This window comes from Amphiprion ocellaris, chromosome 9 (genome assembly GCF_022539595.1).
Source record: "Amphiprion ocellaris isolate individual 3 ecotype Okinawa chromosome 9, ASM2253959v1, whole genome shotgun sequence".
Lineage (NCBI taxonomy): Eukaryota > Metazoa > Chordata > Actinopteri > Pomacentridae > Amphiprion > Amphiprion ocellaris.
Genome location: NC_072774.1, coordinates 25,943,668 through 25,963,871, shown reverse-complemented (window position 1 = coordinate 25,963,871; position 20,204 = coordinate 25,943,668). Strand labels below are relative to the sequence as shown.

The 20,204-nt window shown below is 41.3% G+C and overlaps 1 protein-coding gene across 5 annotated transcripts in view; it reads right to left on the bottom strand.

The window, feature by feature from the left end:
* grb10b (growth factor receptor-bound protein 10b) overlaps positions 1 to 19,898 on the bottom strand; it is a 67,178-nt gene extending 47,280 nt beyond the window's left edge. For 3 of the 5 annotated variants that reach the window (XM_023277562.3, XM_023277564.3, XM_023277563.3), the window contains exons 1-2: positions 19,663 to 19,898; positions 5,854 to 5,974 (exon numbers count right to left, since the gene is read on the bottom strand). In XM_023277562.3, coding sequence (XP_023133330.2) covers positions 5,854 to 5,904 — 51 coding nt within the window. In that variant the 5' untranslated portion in view covers positions 5,905 to 5,974; positions 19,663 to 19,898. Of the gene's footprint in view, positions 1 to 5,853; positions 5,975 to 18,254; positions 18,319 to 19,662 lie in introns of all 5 variants that reach the window. The other 2 variants (XM_055013551.1, XM_055013552.1) reach the window with 1 other exon arrangement.
* Between the last annotated feature and the right edge of the window lie 306 nt (positions 19,899 to 20,204).

The following is a 20,204-nucleotide window of genomic DNA, read 5'->3' as shown; positions in this document are numbered from 1 at the left end:
TCCGAATATCCGAATATTCAGTTGTTGTGTTGATATCCGAATATTAATTTTGAGATCTGAATACTCGGAATACCCCCCTCCCCTCGAGCCGAATATTCAGATATTCGTCATTATTTGGGCCCGAATATCCAGAGCCCAGAAACTGCTATTCAGACCAGCCCTACTGTAAACTGCTTTATGCAAGTTTTCTTCATCTTTTCACTCATTTTCCACGGTTAACAACAGCTGACATGTGATCACACAGAAATGAAAGCATTCTCATTGTGGTATTAGTGCCAGCTGGAGAGAATAAAGGTGAAGAATGAGTAGGTCCTACCCATTTTGTAATCCACAGCAGCTACCTGTTGATACTGAAAGCCTCTCCTTTACTCTGCTGTCTCTCTTTACAGCCATCTTTGGAGTCTCTAAGTGGAATAATGTTGTAAATTTTAAATTATAAACCACCAGTCACCCTGCAAATTGTCCACAACAGACATGTTGAAGATGGACATGTTAACTTTAGTGAAAAATCACACATCTATTAATTATTTAAACTGCAAGTAACCAGGGAACTGCTATATAGTTTAGTTTTTTTAGCCAGGAAGTCCAAATATTTAATTACTATAAGCATACACCTGTAGATGCGAAAAGCAACACTAACTGATAGAGATCGTTCCAAATTTGATTTATTGTGGTGTTTCCTGAGGCAAAACAGCTGTTCCCCTATAATGTTTGATAATGCATAGTTTCTAATCCCTCCTAGTATACTATAAATGTGTCACAGGTGCATCAGCTGAGTCTGGTTATGAGAATACCAAAAGTGCACTCGGTACATTCCAGAGCAGGACACACTTGGCTGCAATCTGTCCTTCCAAGTTTAACTGTATAATGTTACCATCACAGTTTTACCTGGAACTGAATATTCTAAGAAAGCTTAAAGATGTGGAAATCTGACACACATGTCCAAGGCTTGCTTCAGGCCAAAAATTCCTACTAACAGCAACGGCACGAACCTGGATAGTCCAGTCCAACAGACAGCACATGAACAGTCAGCAGCAAGTGGAAATCCCTTCTTACATAATTAACCAGAATGAGATCAGGAGGTCACGCCAATGTCTGCTCCAGTGTTTTGCTTAACTACTTGCTTATACTGTGGAAACTCAGCTGTAGCTGTAATCAAAGTCAGGTGAGTTATAGACAAGCTGGGATATGACATATAATCACACAATATGGGCTGTTTTTGTTTTATAATGTTCTTTGGTCTGACGAGTTCTAATTTAAATCAATCTATTAAAACATAGAAGATAAACTACTGTTCGCAGTGCCTTTATTATGCCATTTTGCCAGATTCCTGAAAAGCTCAATAGGGTGTCAGCAGAACAAATTTTCTCAAATGTATTTGCATAATAAGTAGGTCTACTTATTGAAATATTCACTGGCTATTTCCAGGACTGTTATGGAAAAAAAAAAAACCACACACTGTGACATACAGTAAGTTGTTCGTATAGATCCATAGTAAAGATGCAGACTTTATACAATGAGTACCTATGTTGAAAATATATTGACCAGGTAACATTTAAAAGCCTAAAAACACAAAAAGAAGAAAGCAGGAAAATGGCAATATTTATGAAAACTGTATACCTTCCATTGTAAATGATCAGCAAAAAGCTACTATGCCACTTTTTCAGCTGGTCCCTCTGCAAAACTAATAATGCACCTATTTCAGAATGAGGTAAAAAAAACAAAAGTCAGGCTTCTGTTTACCATCATGATCTCAAAATCACAAATAAAAATGTTTAAAAATATCAATGGCAGGTGAGTAACAGTGATAAACTATACTAACCTGTCAAGGGGTTAGAAATATTATAGAGCAAATGAACAGTCAGTTTCTGATATTGATGTATTGGAAGCAGGAAAATGAATGAGCATAAGGATACTGAAACAGGAGCGTTTCGCTATTTAGGAGCAATGACAAAAAAAATCATTGAAAGAGATGAAGCCTCTACCACATGATTTTCTATCACTGTGTAGAATGGTCTGGCTGCACCTTACTGTCATCCTGCTATAGGGGAGAAAAAGCCCTATTTGTATTTCTTTAAAGCAATCCCTGTCATCTTAAGTGGGGCTAAGAACAGGAGGCACCAACAGTACTCACTGAAAATAGTGATGGGGAATTGTTCTGCATGCAGGGACGTGAGCACTGTCGCTACAATTGATAATTCACTGGAAAAACTAGCAGGGCTGCTTCATTGCATAATCCAAGTCTTTCGCAAAACCTGAAATTTACAGCATGTAGGTTGCTGCCTGGAGGTTGTTGTTCCCTATACAGAACCAGATTTTTAAAACAGTAACACATAGCTAGTGGAAGGAGAGCTGTGCGAATTGTGCGACAATGGTAGACTTACACCCACGATTTACATCCATTGAGTCAGACTAACAGGATAGTAATAGCTCAAATGTAAATAAAGAGTCGGGGTGCATATGCATACCCCTGTCCTCTGCCAAAATACCCACAATGTGCAGATGAGTGTGAGACCTGGACCATGGAGGAATGGAAGAAGGTGGCCTACTTCACAATGTTACATTTTATTTTACATCAGATCAGCCAGTGTGGGCAAACATCACTGATCATGTGACATGTGAAATCTTCTTTCTGCAAATACATACAAAACAAATAAAATATATTTACAATACTTACAGTTACAGCTAGGCTTTGAGAATCACCACACAGTATTGTTAATATGCAGCCTGAGATGCAACAGGTTATAGATATCTCACTCACAGTGAATATGCTCGTCTGTCCAGTGATCCAACACAGATTTCTGCTTGCATTACATTCTAGTATGTGGTTTAGTCAGGTTTACATGAGATGAAGGCCCAGCTGCTACATAGCTTTAATAAAGTGTACTGTAGGAAGTGTAGTTTCTGGATTATTCCTTCTGCCGCTAGCTAATTTCTTTTACCTCATCAGACTGGTCTTGCTGTACACACACACATCATTATTCACCACTCATGGTGGAACAAGGTTAAAGTGGTGATATAATCCCTGGAGTTTAGCATGAATGTTATCTTCAGTTGAATCTGTTTTGCATCACTGCAGCAGTTTTATCAGAGAAAATCTTCCATAACCCAGGAATTTCACAGTGAATGGGTTTTCTCATTCAGCAAGTCAAGGTACATCTGTTATAGCTGAATGCTTTGCGAACAGTCGAGTGAGTGTGTCTGAGCATGTGTGGGTGTGTGTGGGTGTGTGTGTGTGTGTGTGTGTGTCAGTGTACACTCGAGTGTGTACATTAACCTCCATATATTGTAGCTCCAGCAGCACCCACCCAAACCACTGGCAAAGATGAAAGAACTAAATGATGCCTCACTCCATTAAGATAATAAAGCTTTGCAGCCTCCAGCGTTAGGGTAGTCTTTGTCCAAAAAAAAAAAATCCTCAATTGATTTCCATTAAATTAATCCAAATGACAAGACAAATGTTATGCTTAAAGTTGGCTTTGCGTGTCTGAGAAAATGGGAGCTGCAAGGATCTGTGGAAAAGCAGAAAGAAGACTAGTCTGCATATATTTACATTGCTCTCTATTTGGACTGTCTTTGGACAGGATATATATTGATTCTGCTTTTGGTCGGGTTGTCTGAGCTATTCAAATAATGCTCTGTTATTAAATGTATCCCTCATTACAAAAAGCAGATACACAGAAACTATATACACTAGTGTCCAACACTACTCCACCCCATATGTAAGCACATACAAATACAAACAGTGCCTCAAGCAAATCTTTAGTTTGTGGAGATCTAGAAGATTCAGGCAGACTGAAGTCTATCCTCTCACTCTGGGTTCAAAAGTCACAGATAAAGCCATGGCCCAGATGACGAGCAAACAACAGACTAGCTTCTGATTGGGTTAATAGTGCTACTGCTCTAATCCAAATGTTTGGAAGCCCTTTGCTCTGTGGAGGCTGGTATGAATAAATCCACTGAACCTAAAACCTCAGACATCCACACGTCAAGTCTGTCACTCAACAACAAATGAGCACATCAGGATGCAAGCTGATGTTTAGAGGTCTCAGTTTGTAAAGTAATGAATCAAGCTTCTTGAAGCTTCAGAATATATTAGGCAGTAAACCAACAGTCAGTTGTTGAAGATGACGTGTTGTAAGCAGTAAACAAAGGAAACTATAAGAACATGAGCGTCTCTAACAAGGGTCAAACCATGATGGCTAAATCACTGGGTCAGAGCTTCTCCAAAACTGCAGGTCTTGTGTGCTTTGTTCCCGGCACACAATGGTTAGTATTTAGCAAATGAGGTCCAAAGAAGGACAACTGGTGAACCAGCGACAGGGTCATTGGGCATCCGAGGCTCACTGCACATGTTGGAGCAAATGCTGGCCTGTGTGGTTCAATAGCACTGCAGCATAAACTGCTGAAAACCTTAAGGCTGGTCAGAGTCCCCAAGCCGACCCACGTCCACTGCCAAAAGAGCCTACAAAGGGGAGGTGAGCATCAGAGCTCGACCATGAAACAACTGAAGGTTTGGAGAATTGCGTTTTCTTTTACAGCTGTTTTGCAGTGTGATGCTGTGGGCAGTGTTCTGGTAGGAAGCCTCAGTGCGTGGCAGGATGCTACTTTGATTCGTACTTCCTACTTAAACATCCTTCCCAAGCATGTACATCCCTTCATGAAAACACTATTCCCTTATGCCAGTGGGCTCTTTTAGCAGGTTTGAGGAACATGCCAAAGTGTTCAAGGTGTAAATTGCCAAGATCTCAATCTGATCGAGCATCTGTGGAACGTGATCAAAAACCGTGTGATCCATATTGGTCTCACTCTGCAAATTAGAAGATGCCTGATATCACAGGACACTTTCAAAGTCTTGAGGAGCTTTTGCCTCAGTAGATCAGAGCTGTTTTGGCAGCACGAGGGGAACTTGCACAATATTAAGGCAGGTAGTTTTAATGTTTTGCCTGATCTGTATTTTAGCTCCAGTGTGATTTGCTTGGTTTTGTTTGTTTATGTTTATGCAACACCGTTAAGCTCACAGGTGCTGTTGATCATCATGATTGCCAAAAAACCTGAACTATGATTAGTACTACACAAGGAAAACGCACTGATTACAAAACAAAATACAACACAATTCAAAAAGTCCTTGTTTCTGTGTTTGTGTGTAGGACCTAATGGAATCTGAGTAAAAAGAGCAGCCATTACTGGGGGCTGTTTCTGCCAAAAGAAGACAATTTTGTACCTTAGTTGGACAAACAGTAAATGCATTTCCTTGCAGCTCTCTGTGAGTTCAGTACAATCTTGTCGCCAAGTCATTACCATTCACTGACTCTCTTTAGTCAGGACTAGACTAAACAGGACAAACTACAACCACAGACCATCCTTCCATTACCCACAATGTGTAAAAGCTACTGAGTCGAATGCATTGCTAAAAGCATCTAAAGAGCTGATGAATAAAGGCTAACAATGGCAGGACTGTTAACACAAACTGGTGTGACCTGATTCCAGACCTCCCTATTTCTTAGAAATCTTGGAAGTAAATCTACAAAACCTTGCATAGTTATTGGATGGAATACTACTAGAATCCCATGTTAAAAACAAATTGTTCATGTTCTTAGATTGCACAGACACAGAGTTCAAATTTCACAATCACATCCAGCTTAACATTTCCAAGAAGCTGCCTTTCGTCGAATTTTGTATTTTTAGAGGTTACTTGAGGTTTTAAATTTTTTGGTCAACAATGGCAACATTTTATCTCGACAAACACCACTTTAGCTGTTAGGATAGCAAAATAATGCCAATAAAAGTAAGAGTTTACCTTTGTTTTTGTTTTTTTTTCAAGAAAATCACACCCTGGAAATTGAGATTTACCTGATAATTTGGATGATGCAGGAAATAATCCGGACATCCGGCCACAGCCATGGTTTGTGTTTCTCAGATATTTTTTGCAATTTGTCTGCTTGGATCAGTTTCAAGACGGACAGAGGAGAACCTGTAGAGGAAGAAGAGCAGACAAATGGAGGTTAGTGGAAAGCTACAAAGGAAGAAGGGGGAGGGAGAGAAGGTCCAAGAAAGGAAGGATGACCGAAGGAAAGGAAGATGAGGTCTAAGTTCTGAGAAGACAGATATAGCGCAGAGCACTTCTTAACCCACATAGGCCCACAGTAAACAACATCAACAAGGAAGGACAGTAGTTGGTTAAAAAAAATCTGAAGGACAAGCAAAAAAAACTTGCCCTTAATTCACAAACCTACTTACATATATCCATTTGTATGTATTTACAAGTTTATTGTCCACGAAAATAATCCTTTCAGGCCTTCAAATTACTTCAGTGTGACTCTGCACCAGTGCATCCTTTAGGAAACATGGATCTTACTTTACACCAAAGCCCTATGTTATTTGCTATAACTCGTGTGCACCAGCTGACTTAGAACTCTACTGAAACACTGTTCTCCTTCTCTATACTACATAATGACAAGGTATAATACTGGAGCAGTTTAGCCACACGTGTTCAAACCGGAAACCGATTCAGGAGATCAACAGTGACATGGAACTCCAACCCTGCACAATGACAGGATTGGTTCTTTAGGTTTGTTTCATACGAAACTGTGTTTTTGAGGCTGTCATTGTTCTACTGCAGTTTTAAGGAGAAAATGCTCAGCCACGGCTGCTTATTTCACTCTTCTTGAAAATAAAAACATGTTGACAAACATGTTATCAAAGTTACAAAAAAAAACAAAACATCGAAAGGCTGCAGTAATTTGAGGTGTTTATGGCTGAGGGCAAAGTGCATTCACTAAAACCGAGATAAGAATTGTCTCTTTTATTTAGATTATAAAAGAGCTTGTTAAACTGTGCACCATCATTGCTCTATAATTCTACAGTAGATGCAGATTTACCATAAAGAAATGTTGCACCATGTATTCTAAAAGTCTCTGGTATGGAGTCTGAAGATTCTAAAAATAGGACACCCCCACTCTCTGCGAGTCTTGTCATCTTGGGTCTCTTGATTTATTTCACCGTTCTGCATCTGTGCCAACCAACAATCTCATCATACTCAATCATTCTTCAGTTTTACATGAATGAACAATTTTCTGAGGTGTGGTCTTTGTTAAAATAACTGCAATAGATGTTGCACTTTAGGGGACTTAAATACGTTCTTCTGTTCTAAGAAGCCTCGCTCCCGGCCGTCCTCGATTAAAATAAGCATAAATTCAACAACATGGACTTTAGTGTATTTGAACTTCTTAAAGTGGGTATCCTACTAACCTCTTGGCACTGCTGCCACTACACAAACACCTGTAAACACCGACCCAAAAATACCCTGCAGGCACGTATCCAGGTCTGAACTTAGACTCCTGGGTATATTTGGAGCCAAGCAGCTCGAGCTCACAACTATGATGGTCTTTTATGCAGCAGTTCATGACCCTCGCTCCGTGTTTTAAAAATATGACCTGCCATTTTATAGACAGCTAATATTAACTCATGTTTGCATTAGCGGTTGTGAGCGGGCTGCCCTTGCGGCCGTACAGTGTTTGTACGTGTGCGTTTCTGCTTGTACATGTGCTTCTGCAGGCAAACGAGTGGGTGTGTGTGGATGTTTACATACAGTACGCTGCACATGTGTGGCTGTGCAGAGGTGTGTAGGCTCCATTTTTTCTGAGTTTTCAGGTTCTTTGAGAAGCTGTAGTTGTGTTTAGAGAGTTGTGTAACTTGCTGTACAGTGAAATGACCACTCTGGCTCCAGTAGCCATCAGTCTCACTGCTAAACTGCAAAACGAGCAAAGTTTATGCAACCGTTTGTAATCGAGGATGTACGGTGAAACAAGATTCTTCGAAAGGCAAAATAATTTAACTGCATCAACCGTCAAGGCTGAGTTATGGTAGAAAAGAAGTACTTTTTATGATCTTTCAAGCTCAAAAGCGTGTTTATCGTTGCTCCAAAAGCTGAAGTGAACCATACAAGGAATGAGATGCAATAATTGTTAAGATATTAGAAGAACACAGTCTTCTAGGAGACATTTACAGTCTTGCAAGCTGTTCACACCATAAGTGGAAGAACAGTTCTGTAAAGAGTTAAAGAGCAGCTTGAGAGAGGGGATCAAACCTGCTCTCACATCAACCCATCTGGCCAGTTAAAGTACGAGGTGGTCCTAAATGTCAGATAAGCAGTTTCTGAAAATTACAAAAAAAAATTCTGATGCTGCATTTTAACTGTCAGTTAAATAATTTTCTAATGACAAACAGGAAAGTATGAAATCGCTGATGCTGGTCAACAATCCCATGAAAACTGCATATTCTCCTTTTTGTTATGTTTCTATCATGGTTGAAGTTCTTCTGTTGTCTTGTTATATCTTTAACAAGGTGGGTAAGTTGATGAGATATAACAAAGCTGTCACTCGAAGATCTCCCTGTCCACATTTTTTTTTGAAGAACTAAAAATGAAAGGAGTTTTCTTTTTCTTTTTTTATACCTCCAAAATTGGGCTTGCAAATAATGGCCAAACCATGAATGCATTCTAAACAAAGAGCTTGGCAACGCGATCACTGGGACCGCTGAAAGGGCCTGCTTGTAATGAGTGTGTATATTTGAGTGTGTGTGTGTTACTGTATCAGTCCGTGTGTGTGGCCTGGCCCGGCCCGCCTGGCATGGAAGGACTACTTGTCATTTACACATTATTTACAGACACACAGTTTACAACAAAAACAAAACAAATTAACATCAGCCTAAACCCTCCGAGCAGCCCCTCATTAAGCGCCACAAACTTGCTGACTATCTGTGGCCGAACTGTGCGTTGATTATTTTTTTCCAGGAGTCAGGAGGTTGTGCAAGAAGGACAGAAGTAAGCTCATACTAACTGCATCAGATGCTAAACAGCATTGCTGTGCTTCATTGACGCTTAACTCCTTATCAAAACAACCGCTTTCATTTTGTGAGGATTAAATTTGACCATGTAATCCCAGTGAATTAAAGCTACACTCGGCCTTTTGAACATCACAGGTGTAAATGGTGAATTCCGTTTCGGCTGTGCGTGATAAAACATGGGAAAAAGCTCAGGCGTTCCATGTGGCATTAAAATACCTTGCAACCCAAGTTTCAAAGTGCTCATATGTGCCACAGTGGCTCTCGGTGACTGATATATTGACCAAACATACACGCACCTATGCTTAATTGCTCCCTGACACAATCAAAGCCATTCCAGTGCAGGGATTAGACCCTCTCAGAGCCCTTTGATTCAATTCCTTCCACTTGAACAGTGTACTGAAACCTAACCATCTCTGACCTTGACAGTGCAATTATCGTCACAGTAGAATGGGGGACTTTGGGGTGCGGTGGCAGTACCCAGCAGTGAGGTTACTGTATCTGGATTAATTAAAGTGATTTTTGCTCAAACCTGCATGAGGGAGAGTGTTAGCTGGTGGACTTCAAACGCAGTGAGTCTTATAATGCTAATCGTGAATCATAAATCTGTCCTGTGTGAGACCTGCAAAATGCATCACAGTCAGCTGAAGGTGTTCTGCTCTAATACTTCATTACATCCACGTGATGTTCTGGAAAATGTTGAATATTTAAGTTAGAAACTGAGTGTGAAGTAAAACCAATGGTCTTTTGTGAAAAAAGGAAGGCTTAAAGCTCCACATGACAGATTTGACTTTCACACTAAATGAAAGTTTTTCCAAATATTGCAGCTTCACCGCGTGATGATGATGTACCAAAACACAACTTTAACGTTTAATGTGATGGTTCCAGTTGGTTCTGCTGTCACTCGAAATCTATTACTGCGGTGTATCCTTTAAAAAACAGTCAGTGGGAATGTGGCATGTATGTGATTTGCACTTAATGAGCTAGAATGCACAATGCTATACGACAGTGTTCTTGAGCCAGTTATTTAGTTAGGGCATTGCTTGACTTGAAAGTCAATTTAATTTAGTTGGAATAGTGTCAGTGTATGTCCCTATAGCCATTATGTAAAATATATGTTTAAAAAAAAAAAAAAAAAACATCACCGTGGCTAAACTCCACTCCTGCCGTTGAAATGAAACATTTTCACCTTTAAGTGTTGTGTGCTGTACTGGGTGTTAAAACAAATACACCACGTTGATACCCAACTTTCAAGAAAAAGAACAGCATTTGATGTCGGCGTTAACACACATATCTGAAACTGCAATTGACAAATGCAGCAAGATGTTGTTGGTGCTCTGGACAAGGAGAAGGCTGGCATGCTTAGTCAGAGTGGGGGTTAATTTGCTGATATGTGCTTACACTCCAAGGGTCCAGCTTTAACATCCCAGGGTGATAAGCCCTTCAGAGAAGCCAAAAGTGAGGTTGGGATCACCAGAAAACCACGGCTATTTAAAGTAAAGCCTAATTGAAACAGTAGAAACATTTCCCTGAACAGATCTCCTCCTTTGCATGGTGGCAGATCAGTGACTGAGCAGCTCGAAACACCAAACATGGATGTTAAGAAAACTTTAGAGGTCTCTCTGTTGAGCAAAGATTATTAGTGTGAATACGACATGCAAAGCTTATGTACAGTTTTTTGAGGGAATTAGGGACCGCAAAGTTAAAAACACAAACTTTCAGACAAACTTTTTCAATATATCTCTCTTTAAATGATGAATATACATTTTAAATAATCTAGATCAACTTTCTTTATTGTTTTAAATCGTCATTACTTATTTAGGCCACAATATTGCATAACGGTACAATTTTGTCTTCTTTTTACCTTTATGAAGAGTCTAATAAAAACACTGAGTGGGAAATAGAAAACTTTTCACCTCACATACTGTACTTTAGCTAAAGCTGAAATAAATGAGTGTCTAGTGAGCTACACAACCAAACATGCCTTGTAGACTTAAGAAATCAGTTTGCTTTTCTTTTCTTTTTCCCTGTCTGCCTTCCTGCCTATCGGTCTGGTTTGTCTGTATTAACTGTCAACTTGTCTGTCTGTTCAGTTGTGATTTCTGCCTTTCTGTCTGTCTTCCTGCTTGGCTTTAGATTTTTCGGTCTGTCTGCCAGCTGATCTGTGTATCTACTGGTCTAATCAAAGCCTACCTGTTCATCAGCACCTGTACATTTCTATGAGGCGTTCACTGATCTCTAACATACACATATATGTATACACATACACACACACACACACACACACACACACACACACACACACACACACACACACACACACACACACACACACACACACACACACACACACACACACACACACACACACACACACACACACACACAGACAGACAGACAGACAGACAGACAGACAGACAGACAGACAGACAGACAGACAGATAGATAGATATACATATATTCCCTAAATAGTGGTGTTGTTTATAGCAGGGCATCTGGAAACACACTTTGGCATAAAATCATAGAAAAGAAGATCATTAAGAGTTACTAAGTGAAATCAAATCTATGACCTGTGGCTTCCGTATAGAGGGATTACATTCATTTGAGTAAACACAAAGTATTTCTTTGTAACAATAGAAAAGCTGGATTACAGCATCAGCATTATGCCATTGGACCATAAGTAAAAGTACTTAATCAAGCAGGGCATCAAAAATTTAGCATGCTATGTTACAGTACAAATGCAAGCAGTAATTGGTAGAAACATAAATCTGCCTAAAATGTGGTTTTACTTATGTGGATACTGTTGTCACTGTCCCTAGTCTGGACCTTTTGGCAAAAATAGCTCAAGTAAAAGTCATTCATTGTGAAATCAGACAATTCCGGACGCAGATTTTCATTGTCCAAACATGTAAAACCTCCAACAAACAGCCTTTGTGGCTACATTTGGAATCAGTTCAGCCTCTTTCATGAACGGACTTCATTGCTGAGTTTAGAAATCATAAACCACCACCACACAGTGCCTCAGTGGAAGATGAGTAGAGCTCAGCTGCATCAACTACCCTCCTTGTGTATATAATTGTAAAATGTGTTCACCTCAGTCAGCTTGACTTCAGCTGATTAGACTGGACACAGCTTAACAGGAGGCTGTTCTGCTCTGCTCAGTCATCTTTGGAACGCAGAGAGCACATTCTTTCCATATAGGCTACTGAATGAAAAAACACATGCAACACTCCAACCTCATGAAATGGCACACAGCGATTTGTGGGCCAGTTGGGGACAGAGTGGACAGCCATGAGAGAAAGCCAAGAATGTGTGAGTGTGTGTGTCTGTATACATAACACACACATGCAGAGACTGTAAGCTTCCTACTTGGGTATCATGAGGTCAAAAGGCAACTTTTTATGCCCCTTAGGGTCAGGTGGCATCAGGCAGCGGGGTGTTTTATCTTCAACACCCTGGTGAAAGGGTCTGCAAAGGACTGTTTTTTCTATTTCACACTAAACTGCTCCTGCAGGATATCCAGCCATTACCACCAACTCCTGCAGGATGCGCTAATCCCAGCAGCTCCTGTAGGGATTCCAATCACTCACTGATCACACTCACTGATCACTTGTGTTGTTTTCCAATTCTGTCAGCACCACTCCACTGGGAAAACATGTGTCGCTCCTTTACATAAACTGGATTTTTTTTAAAGCCGACACCAATTTTATGAAGTAAAACATATCAAATCAATGTGGCTGCTGATATTTCTACATATATTTTAGCATGGAAAAAGATGGGGTCACTGTGTATTAACTTTCCACCAGTCTATTTCCAAAACTAGTCAGAAACTTACTGTAAAGGCACTGTTTGACTCTGCACCACCGTCTGCTCAGTTGTGATGCATACTCTGCTACATGTGGTGCAGACTGTTTAAACTGCAAAGCAACTTCAGAGCAAGGCTTAGCATATATTTCTGCATTATGTTCTGTAAAAAAAAGTCTTCATACCAGCATATATCAGACATGTACACAATACCGTTATAGGTGTGACTGGCCGAACTGAGCAGTTAAAATATACATAACAAATGCCGATACAGATACTCAACTATAAGCTGTGATCTAAAAAAAACACAACTTCAGCTAAAGGCAGGGTAAAGAAAAAGGGAATTGAACAGTATGGATAAGGTCTTTTTAACATAATTTTCAGATGAGAGCAAAATAAAAGATGCTGTAAAAACTTTGCTTTTCAATCTAAAGTTACAATCCGTGTCACCTCACTTTCATGTACTAACATGCTTGAAGGTTGCATGTGGTTTTCTGGATGACGGTGCATTGATATGCAAGGTTAATTAAAAATCTGCCTCTTATATTTTCATATATGACATGCAACTCTGTGATTATGATGCTGACTACATCACACTCCCTCAGCTCTTGTACCGGGTCCCATGTGATCTGTGGAGTCCCACTACAGCCTCGGGGCATCACTGAGACAGACAGTGCAGCTGGAACAAGCTTGACATCACTTATCTTCAGATAGAAGTCAAAGGCCCGAAGAGAGACACTGCTGCATCCAAGTTAGAAAAGAAAAGTAGACAGTTGAGGAATGTTTGCAGCAGTAAGAAGAGTTGAACAGAAAGAACAAGAAGAAACAGCTTTATTAGATGCTAACTGCTGAGTTCAAACACAAGAGCAGCACTACTTGAAAGAGAAAGTTGATCCGATCCGTATCTCAACTAAGCAGATAACTATGTGCTTCAAATAACATTAATTTTAAGTCCCACAAACCAATAGAAAGTAGGCTGAAGCCTGTCCTGTAATCTCAGCTGAAATGAGATGTGAAGGATAGTCGTGTGACAGACCAGAACAGTACATGGCAGCGCTCCCGCTCTCCAGTTAGTTGTCTTGTTTCTAAGAATAAATAAAGCTTCTCTGATCAATAATTCATGCACCAAAGACTCATTTGACCATGTGTAATGTGAAAAGGCTCGAAGAGACAAACCCACAGAGAATCATTTTCTGACAGCAGCCAGCCCCCAGCTCTTTACATAGCATCTTCCACATAACTGCTTTAGTTTTACAGCACACAGCTTTACTGATTTGATTAAATCTCAGTGGACTCTCTCTCACAGAGCAGGCAGCTGCTTTTATTGAGAAAACCTCTAAAGTCTCAGTGTATATTTCTCACACTAAACAGCAAAAGGACAAACTTAACAAACATACTAGAGCAATAGAGCTAAAATAGAGAGAATATCTGACTTAGACACAAACAAAGCTCACTATATCGACTACATAAAGTGACTACTGTATATGACAATGTTGTGTACATCTTGTTTCCACTGCCCCCAAGTGGCCACAAAATCAGCTACTGCAGGTGTAAGATGTTTTTACAATCTTATTTCTTGAAATAATATTCATTTTCAACCCTATTAAGCCTAGATTTCTATGTACAAATTGGTGAAGTAAAGAAATGTCAGAGATCCTTAACATCCAGCTTTTTTAATCCGACCCCAGCCACACCCCTGTCTCTAGCACCACACCCACCAATCTGAGCCAAGCCGAGCTACCACAGTGGTTCCCACTGTTAACCGGTGCTGCACTGTAAAGCACCAGCCACCTCCCCCTTCTGCAGACCCTCACCCAGCCCGAGTCCCAGCCCCTCACTCTCAGCCCTCCCCTCATCCTGCTGTGCTCCAGTCCAGAACATAAACAGCGTCTTAATTCAAGAAATGGCACAGCTCCAACTCAGTGTCTGGGGACTTGTGGAGAGCCCATTGAAGTGAATGTACTGACCGTAACCCAACCCCGAGAGAGGGGAGGTCAATTATTCTACTGTATATGTTTAAAGTAGCCAGACACCTTAAGTGATAATATTTAGCCTGACGCTGTGAGTTATCAAAACTTCCTATGGCGGGACGACTTGTAGAAATGTGCCACATGTCAGACGGGAGTGGTGCTTAGTTGTCTGCGCTACTGTATTGTGTTGGGGTGAGCGGAAGATTCCCCCTCTGAGTCCTGTGAGCATTTTTTTAATACTAAATAAATAGTTTGACAATGGTTAAAACTGCATGCTCTTAAAGTAGCAAACAAGTCTGCCTACTGTTCAAAAATCTGAGTATTCCAAATCACTCAAACTAATAATTCCAGTCAACTTTCAAGCCTCTCCTATAAGATTGTCAGAGCTGGCTGCTGTTTCTGCAGTGCTGCAACACTGAAAGAAGGGAGGAGAGAGCTGAACAGAGCATCTCTGTCTTCTGTTTTAATCAGCAGATTAGATGGTAGTCACTCCTCACTGGATGTGCTTGTTGCACATGTTGATTAGTCATTAATTGGAAGCTTTCATTATTTGTGAGCAGCAGCGTAAAGTGGGGCTATAAGAGAGGGCCTGATGTCATGCCGAGGAAGGCTGAATAGCACCAGTCTATGAGAGAAAGGCCTTTTGGAAACGTGGACAGTGCCTAATTGGATGAGGATTTCATTTGGCTGCTTGGGAGAACTGGTCTTATGCAATGGCATAGATGAATGGACAAGGCTTGGGAGCAATGATGGTTGTGCACAAGTTGGCCATAACGGTGGCCCAGGGGGCTACATTAGATGGATTCGCCTTCACATGACACCATCTTTACAATAAGCTATATGGTGGTGCATAGCATATCTAAATAACTGATGCTGTTACATTCACAGAGCTGTTACATTACAACTCCTTTCGGTCAAAAACATAAAGCTGATAAAACCAAATTGAGTCTGTGCGAGTGGCACGGCATCATCCTCACACCAAAACAACACATCAAGCCCAAATAACAGTGACCTTGTACCTAAAACATTTAACTCATATCAGAAAGTTCCATGTTACCACTTTAGGGGAAAGGGGAAAAGGATTTGTTTTACTTACTTACTCTTAGGAATGCTAACAAACTTGGCTGGCTGAAAAAAAATCACATTAACAAGGACTTAGCATAAGTCCTATTCATAAGTACCAAAGTACACCACATTAAGCCCTAATCACCTCCAAGTATGGGAATAATACTAGAAAACTAGGAGGCAGAAAAACTAGTAAAGTACAACAACATACATGCGTATGTGGCCAAAAGTGCTATGCAAGAGAGTGAATAATGACGAGGTTTACAGCAGCGGGAAAGTTCAGGAACTGAAAAATACCTGTATTGTTCCAAGATGTCCTTGTGGGAAAAGTTTCTGAAAAAACCCTTTTCTTAAAATCACATGGTGCATCTAGCAAAGCCAAATGACCACGGTTTGTTTAGATTTTGCATTGTAGATTCCATCTGGGACAGTGAGACACTACCTAAAGAAAAAGACGGTGGGATCGACAGATGAACAAAGAGACAAAGATAAACTGAAAGATGTGAAAGGAAAAAAATAGTGCACTTATGCATTAGAGAGATCATTTCATCATCACCATGCATCCACACCACATTACCTGTATCCACCCGAGCCTTTGGTCCCTCAGGTGTTCAGTTACCTACAGAATAAAGGCAACATTCTTGCCTCTCACGCAGGCTTTCAGCCACATTTGGATCAACACCAGACACTGAGAAACTCAATCCACTGTACTTAGACAAACAAGTATTGCATCACCTGAGGTCACAAGTGGAAAGTGGTGAGAATTAGGTTTGTACAGGTCCATATTTACAGTATGGAGGAGGAGGGGGAAGAATAATACCACAAAGTTTTTCCTCTGGCAAGAGTTTAGGTTCTTAGAAATGACTTTTCACAAAGCAAAACATGATTACTCAGCGGTTATAGCTGCAGTACCAAGAACATAAAACATTAATTGAGCTGTAATGTCAACAGTAAGTCGTCAAATTAGTCTTATGAGATGTTAACTTCTGGTACCACAAGTACCAGTTCAAACACAACATGTAGGGGTATGCTTTAAGGCCAAGTATGTGGAAATGAAACCCATTTTAACAGAAGAGAAGAGAGAGTGAAACTACGCCCACTTATACAACTGTATCTGAAATTAACCTTTTACAAATAGCTGCCCCTAACATGACTGGATTGTGTCTTTGTGACCACTGACAGCACAGCTGAACGATTCGATACACAAGGTGAAGTTGCTCTGCTTTTAGGCTCAGGCAGTCAGTGGAATGACATGAACTATGCTGTGGTCCCCCAGCAGGCTTGGGTTAATGGTGTCATGACATCAGGGAGAGGGTATTAACAGTGTATAAGCCTAGACTAACCAGTGCTGAATGACTGCTGGCTGACGCAAGACCTGATGGAATGCTGCCTAGAGCACGACCACAAGCTCTTATACCACCAATGCCAGCTAATAGGATATCTCTACCACTTTTCCCCTTGGATAACAGCTGAAACCATATGCATACAAGCAAAGGCAATGGGAGTGCCCATATATGTGTGTGTATATATATATATATATATATATATATATATATATATATATATATATATATATATATATATATATATATATGTACACCAAGAAAACTACTTCAGTTAAAAAAGGCTCAAGTTTTAGCTATGCAACAAAACTGGAATGATCACTGCCAAGCATACAGTGTTTCAACCAAAGTGCATCAGAAACCTGATGCGTTTTAGATTCTCAAGAAGAATACGAGTCTGGATCCTAGAGCGAGCTGAGTGTAGCTTATTGTATAATTCTTTGCAATATGTGCAGTCAGCAGCCGTTTGGCAGCCTGTAGTCTTGCAGAGTTCATGCCCCGTCATGCCTGTGCTTACTTAGCATGTATTTGAAATAGCAGGACTGGTGCTGGGGGGGTAGAAAGGAACCGCAGCTCGAGCAGTTGCCATGTGCACAGTGATGTGACCACAACATAATTAAATGAAAGAAAGCAGGAAATAATTGGCAGGCGCAAGGAAAAGAGAAATCCTCTTTGGTTAGGAATAGGAGAGTGTCAACAAAATCACATGCTTGAAAAGACACTGCAGCATGCTTTGGACGGTGTGTAGCAGCAACCGCATGAGCAAACTGCTTCATATTCAGAACATACAGAAGTACATGCATAAGTGCTCGAGTGAAGGCTGACAGGCAGTGAGATATGAAGGACTGGCCAGGCTGCATGTTTCACTTCACTCCAGGAAGGGTGATGAGTGTGATTTGCTTACTTTTCTCCTGAGATTAAGACTACGATACACTAAGAAAATGTTGATTTAATTCACCTAGCAGTCTTATATCAAGTAAGAGCTGAAAAACAAAGTCAGACTGAGCATTTAAAGCAACTAGACACAGTGTTAATTCATGCTCACTGCTTGCTTTTATCCAACATTAAGCTAATCACTGAGGAGTCACCTCAGGAAACAGAATATCAGTGAATCAATTTGAGTTTAGTGGAATGGGAATCCTAAATTCTTCAACACTCAGGAGAGGCACCATCAAGTATTTCCTTGAAAGCAGACACTGTCAGGAGCAGATTAACTCTAAAATCTCACCATGGGCATGGGTCCCAAGTGTCTCCTTCCAGTCTCGGTCCACATTCCCAATGAGAACACTGATCTGCATTCAGAGCACACAGACCAACATCGATAGTTCACAGAATCATAAATTTGTGTGGTTATGCAACTTTCTGCAGAGACCACATGCCGCCAATAAAGAAATTGATTTGGAACAGCGCCCAAATGACAGGGCAGATTAGACTATCTATGAAAAGGTGCTTTGCTGAGACGTGTGCACGTAGTGTCAGATCAGATAATGATCTCTCATTGCCTTATCATTCCTCTGTCTGTTAGTGTTGCTGGTATTAAACACAGTCTCTCAAAGTGTTGGTTAACAGACAAAACATTGCACTATAACCTGATGATATGTGCCGCAATAAGCTGAATAATAGAGCAGCGTGCAGTACCGATAAGCCTACAACAGAGTGATGCATCTGTAGGATGTATTTACAATATTTGGGGTAACAGGCAGATTTAGTGAAAGATTCCTAAAGATTTTCACATCAACTAACACATATTATGGAACCCAGTTTGATAAAACTTACAGTCACAGCCTCTCAAGTGTATTTTTGTCCTGATTCTGTTTAACACTTTTTTTTCCCCAGTGAGTGATTAAAAACGCCTCTTCTGTGGTGGCTCCCGAACTTCCTTGGGACCGCCTGGAACCCACCCAAAGGTGCCCCTGGGGGTCCCCAGAGCCCACTTTGGGAACCACTGCAGTAGGGCTACACGAGTATCCCTGGGAAAACGCTTCCTTCCCCCTCCCTCCCCACCCCCAAAGCAAATGCTGCCAAAAGGATAAGGCGATAAGGCGAGACTGGCGAAACTCTCACAGAATTGAGCTGAGGAGGAGGAGGGGGCGCAACACGGGGAGCTGGAGTCCTACTGGATAGAAAGTAGGCTAGGAGCCATTGTAGGTTACTGAGAAACAACTGTAAACAAGGCAGGGCTGCTGGGATCAAAACACCGCTTCCAAAAGGAGACACTAGAATAAGCAGTCAAAAGGTGTAGCAGAGCGCACAGGATTCAGGCAGCTTATCGGCGTCCTACAGACCCCGGAACGGGCGAGGGTGTCTCCAGCAGGAAGCCTACCCCGGTAGATGCACAGGGAGGCACATACAGCTGAATGCAACAGCCCAGACCGATGAATCAACTTGTTTTCAAAGTTCAATGACCGGCCGTTGTCAGAAAGGGAGGCAGGTCCCCGCTAAGCGGTTACGCACGGTGCGCACATGTGTTCCTAAGCAGCGTGTGTCAGTCATCCCAGCAGCGCATTCAACTTTTACTGTATGTGTCCTGCTCTCTGGCCACTCTGAGCCCACTTCTTTTTTAAAAAACCTCCCCTCCTCCCCTCCACAAACACACACAAGGAGCATGAGAGCTTCATCCGGTAACATGCACTCACCTTCCAGGCAAGATCAACGCAGGCAGGCTCCGACCCCTCAGAGACAAAACCGGGAGAGTGGCAGCCGTGGATGTGGAGGGAGACTCTGGCAGCGCCGGATCAGGCCGCCGTGGGTCAGTATTCCCGGACCGGACAGAGAGACGGAGGCGAGGAGGAGAACAGCAGGAGGAGGAGGCGAAAACAGTGGTTGCAAAGACTGCAGGCAGCTCATCTCATGCGGCCGGGAGGACACACACGGACACGCACACAGACATACACGCGCGCAAACAACTCCTCCCACTTCTAGAGGAGGTCACGCCCACACTGAGGGCTGATTAATGCGGCGTTAAGGTCTTCTGGGGAGAAGGGCGTGTTCAAAGGATTCTGTTGTTTTTTTTCAGCAGCTGTCTCAGTAGTAAACACTAATTTGTGTGGAAACAGAATGATAAAGAGACTCTCGGTGTGTGCAAACACTCGGGTTATATAGCCAATGTGTTAGATTGCTTTAAAAAAAGTCATTTAACTTTACTTTTTAATGAAAACAAAGACACTGACTCAGTAGA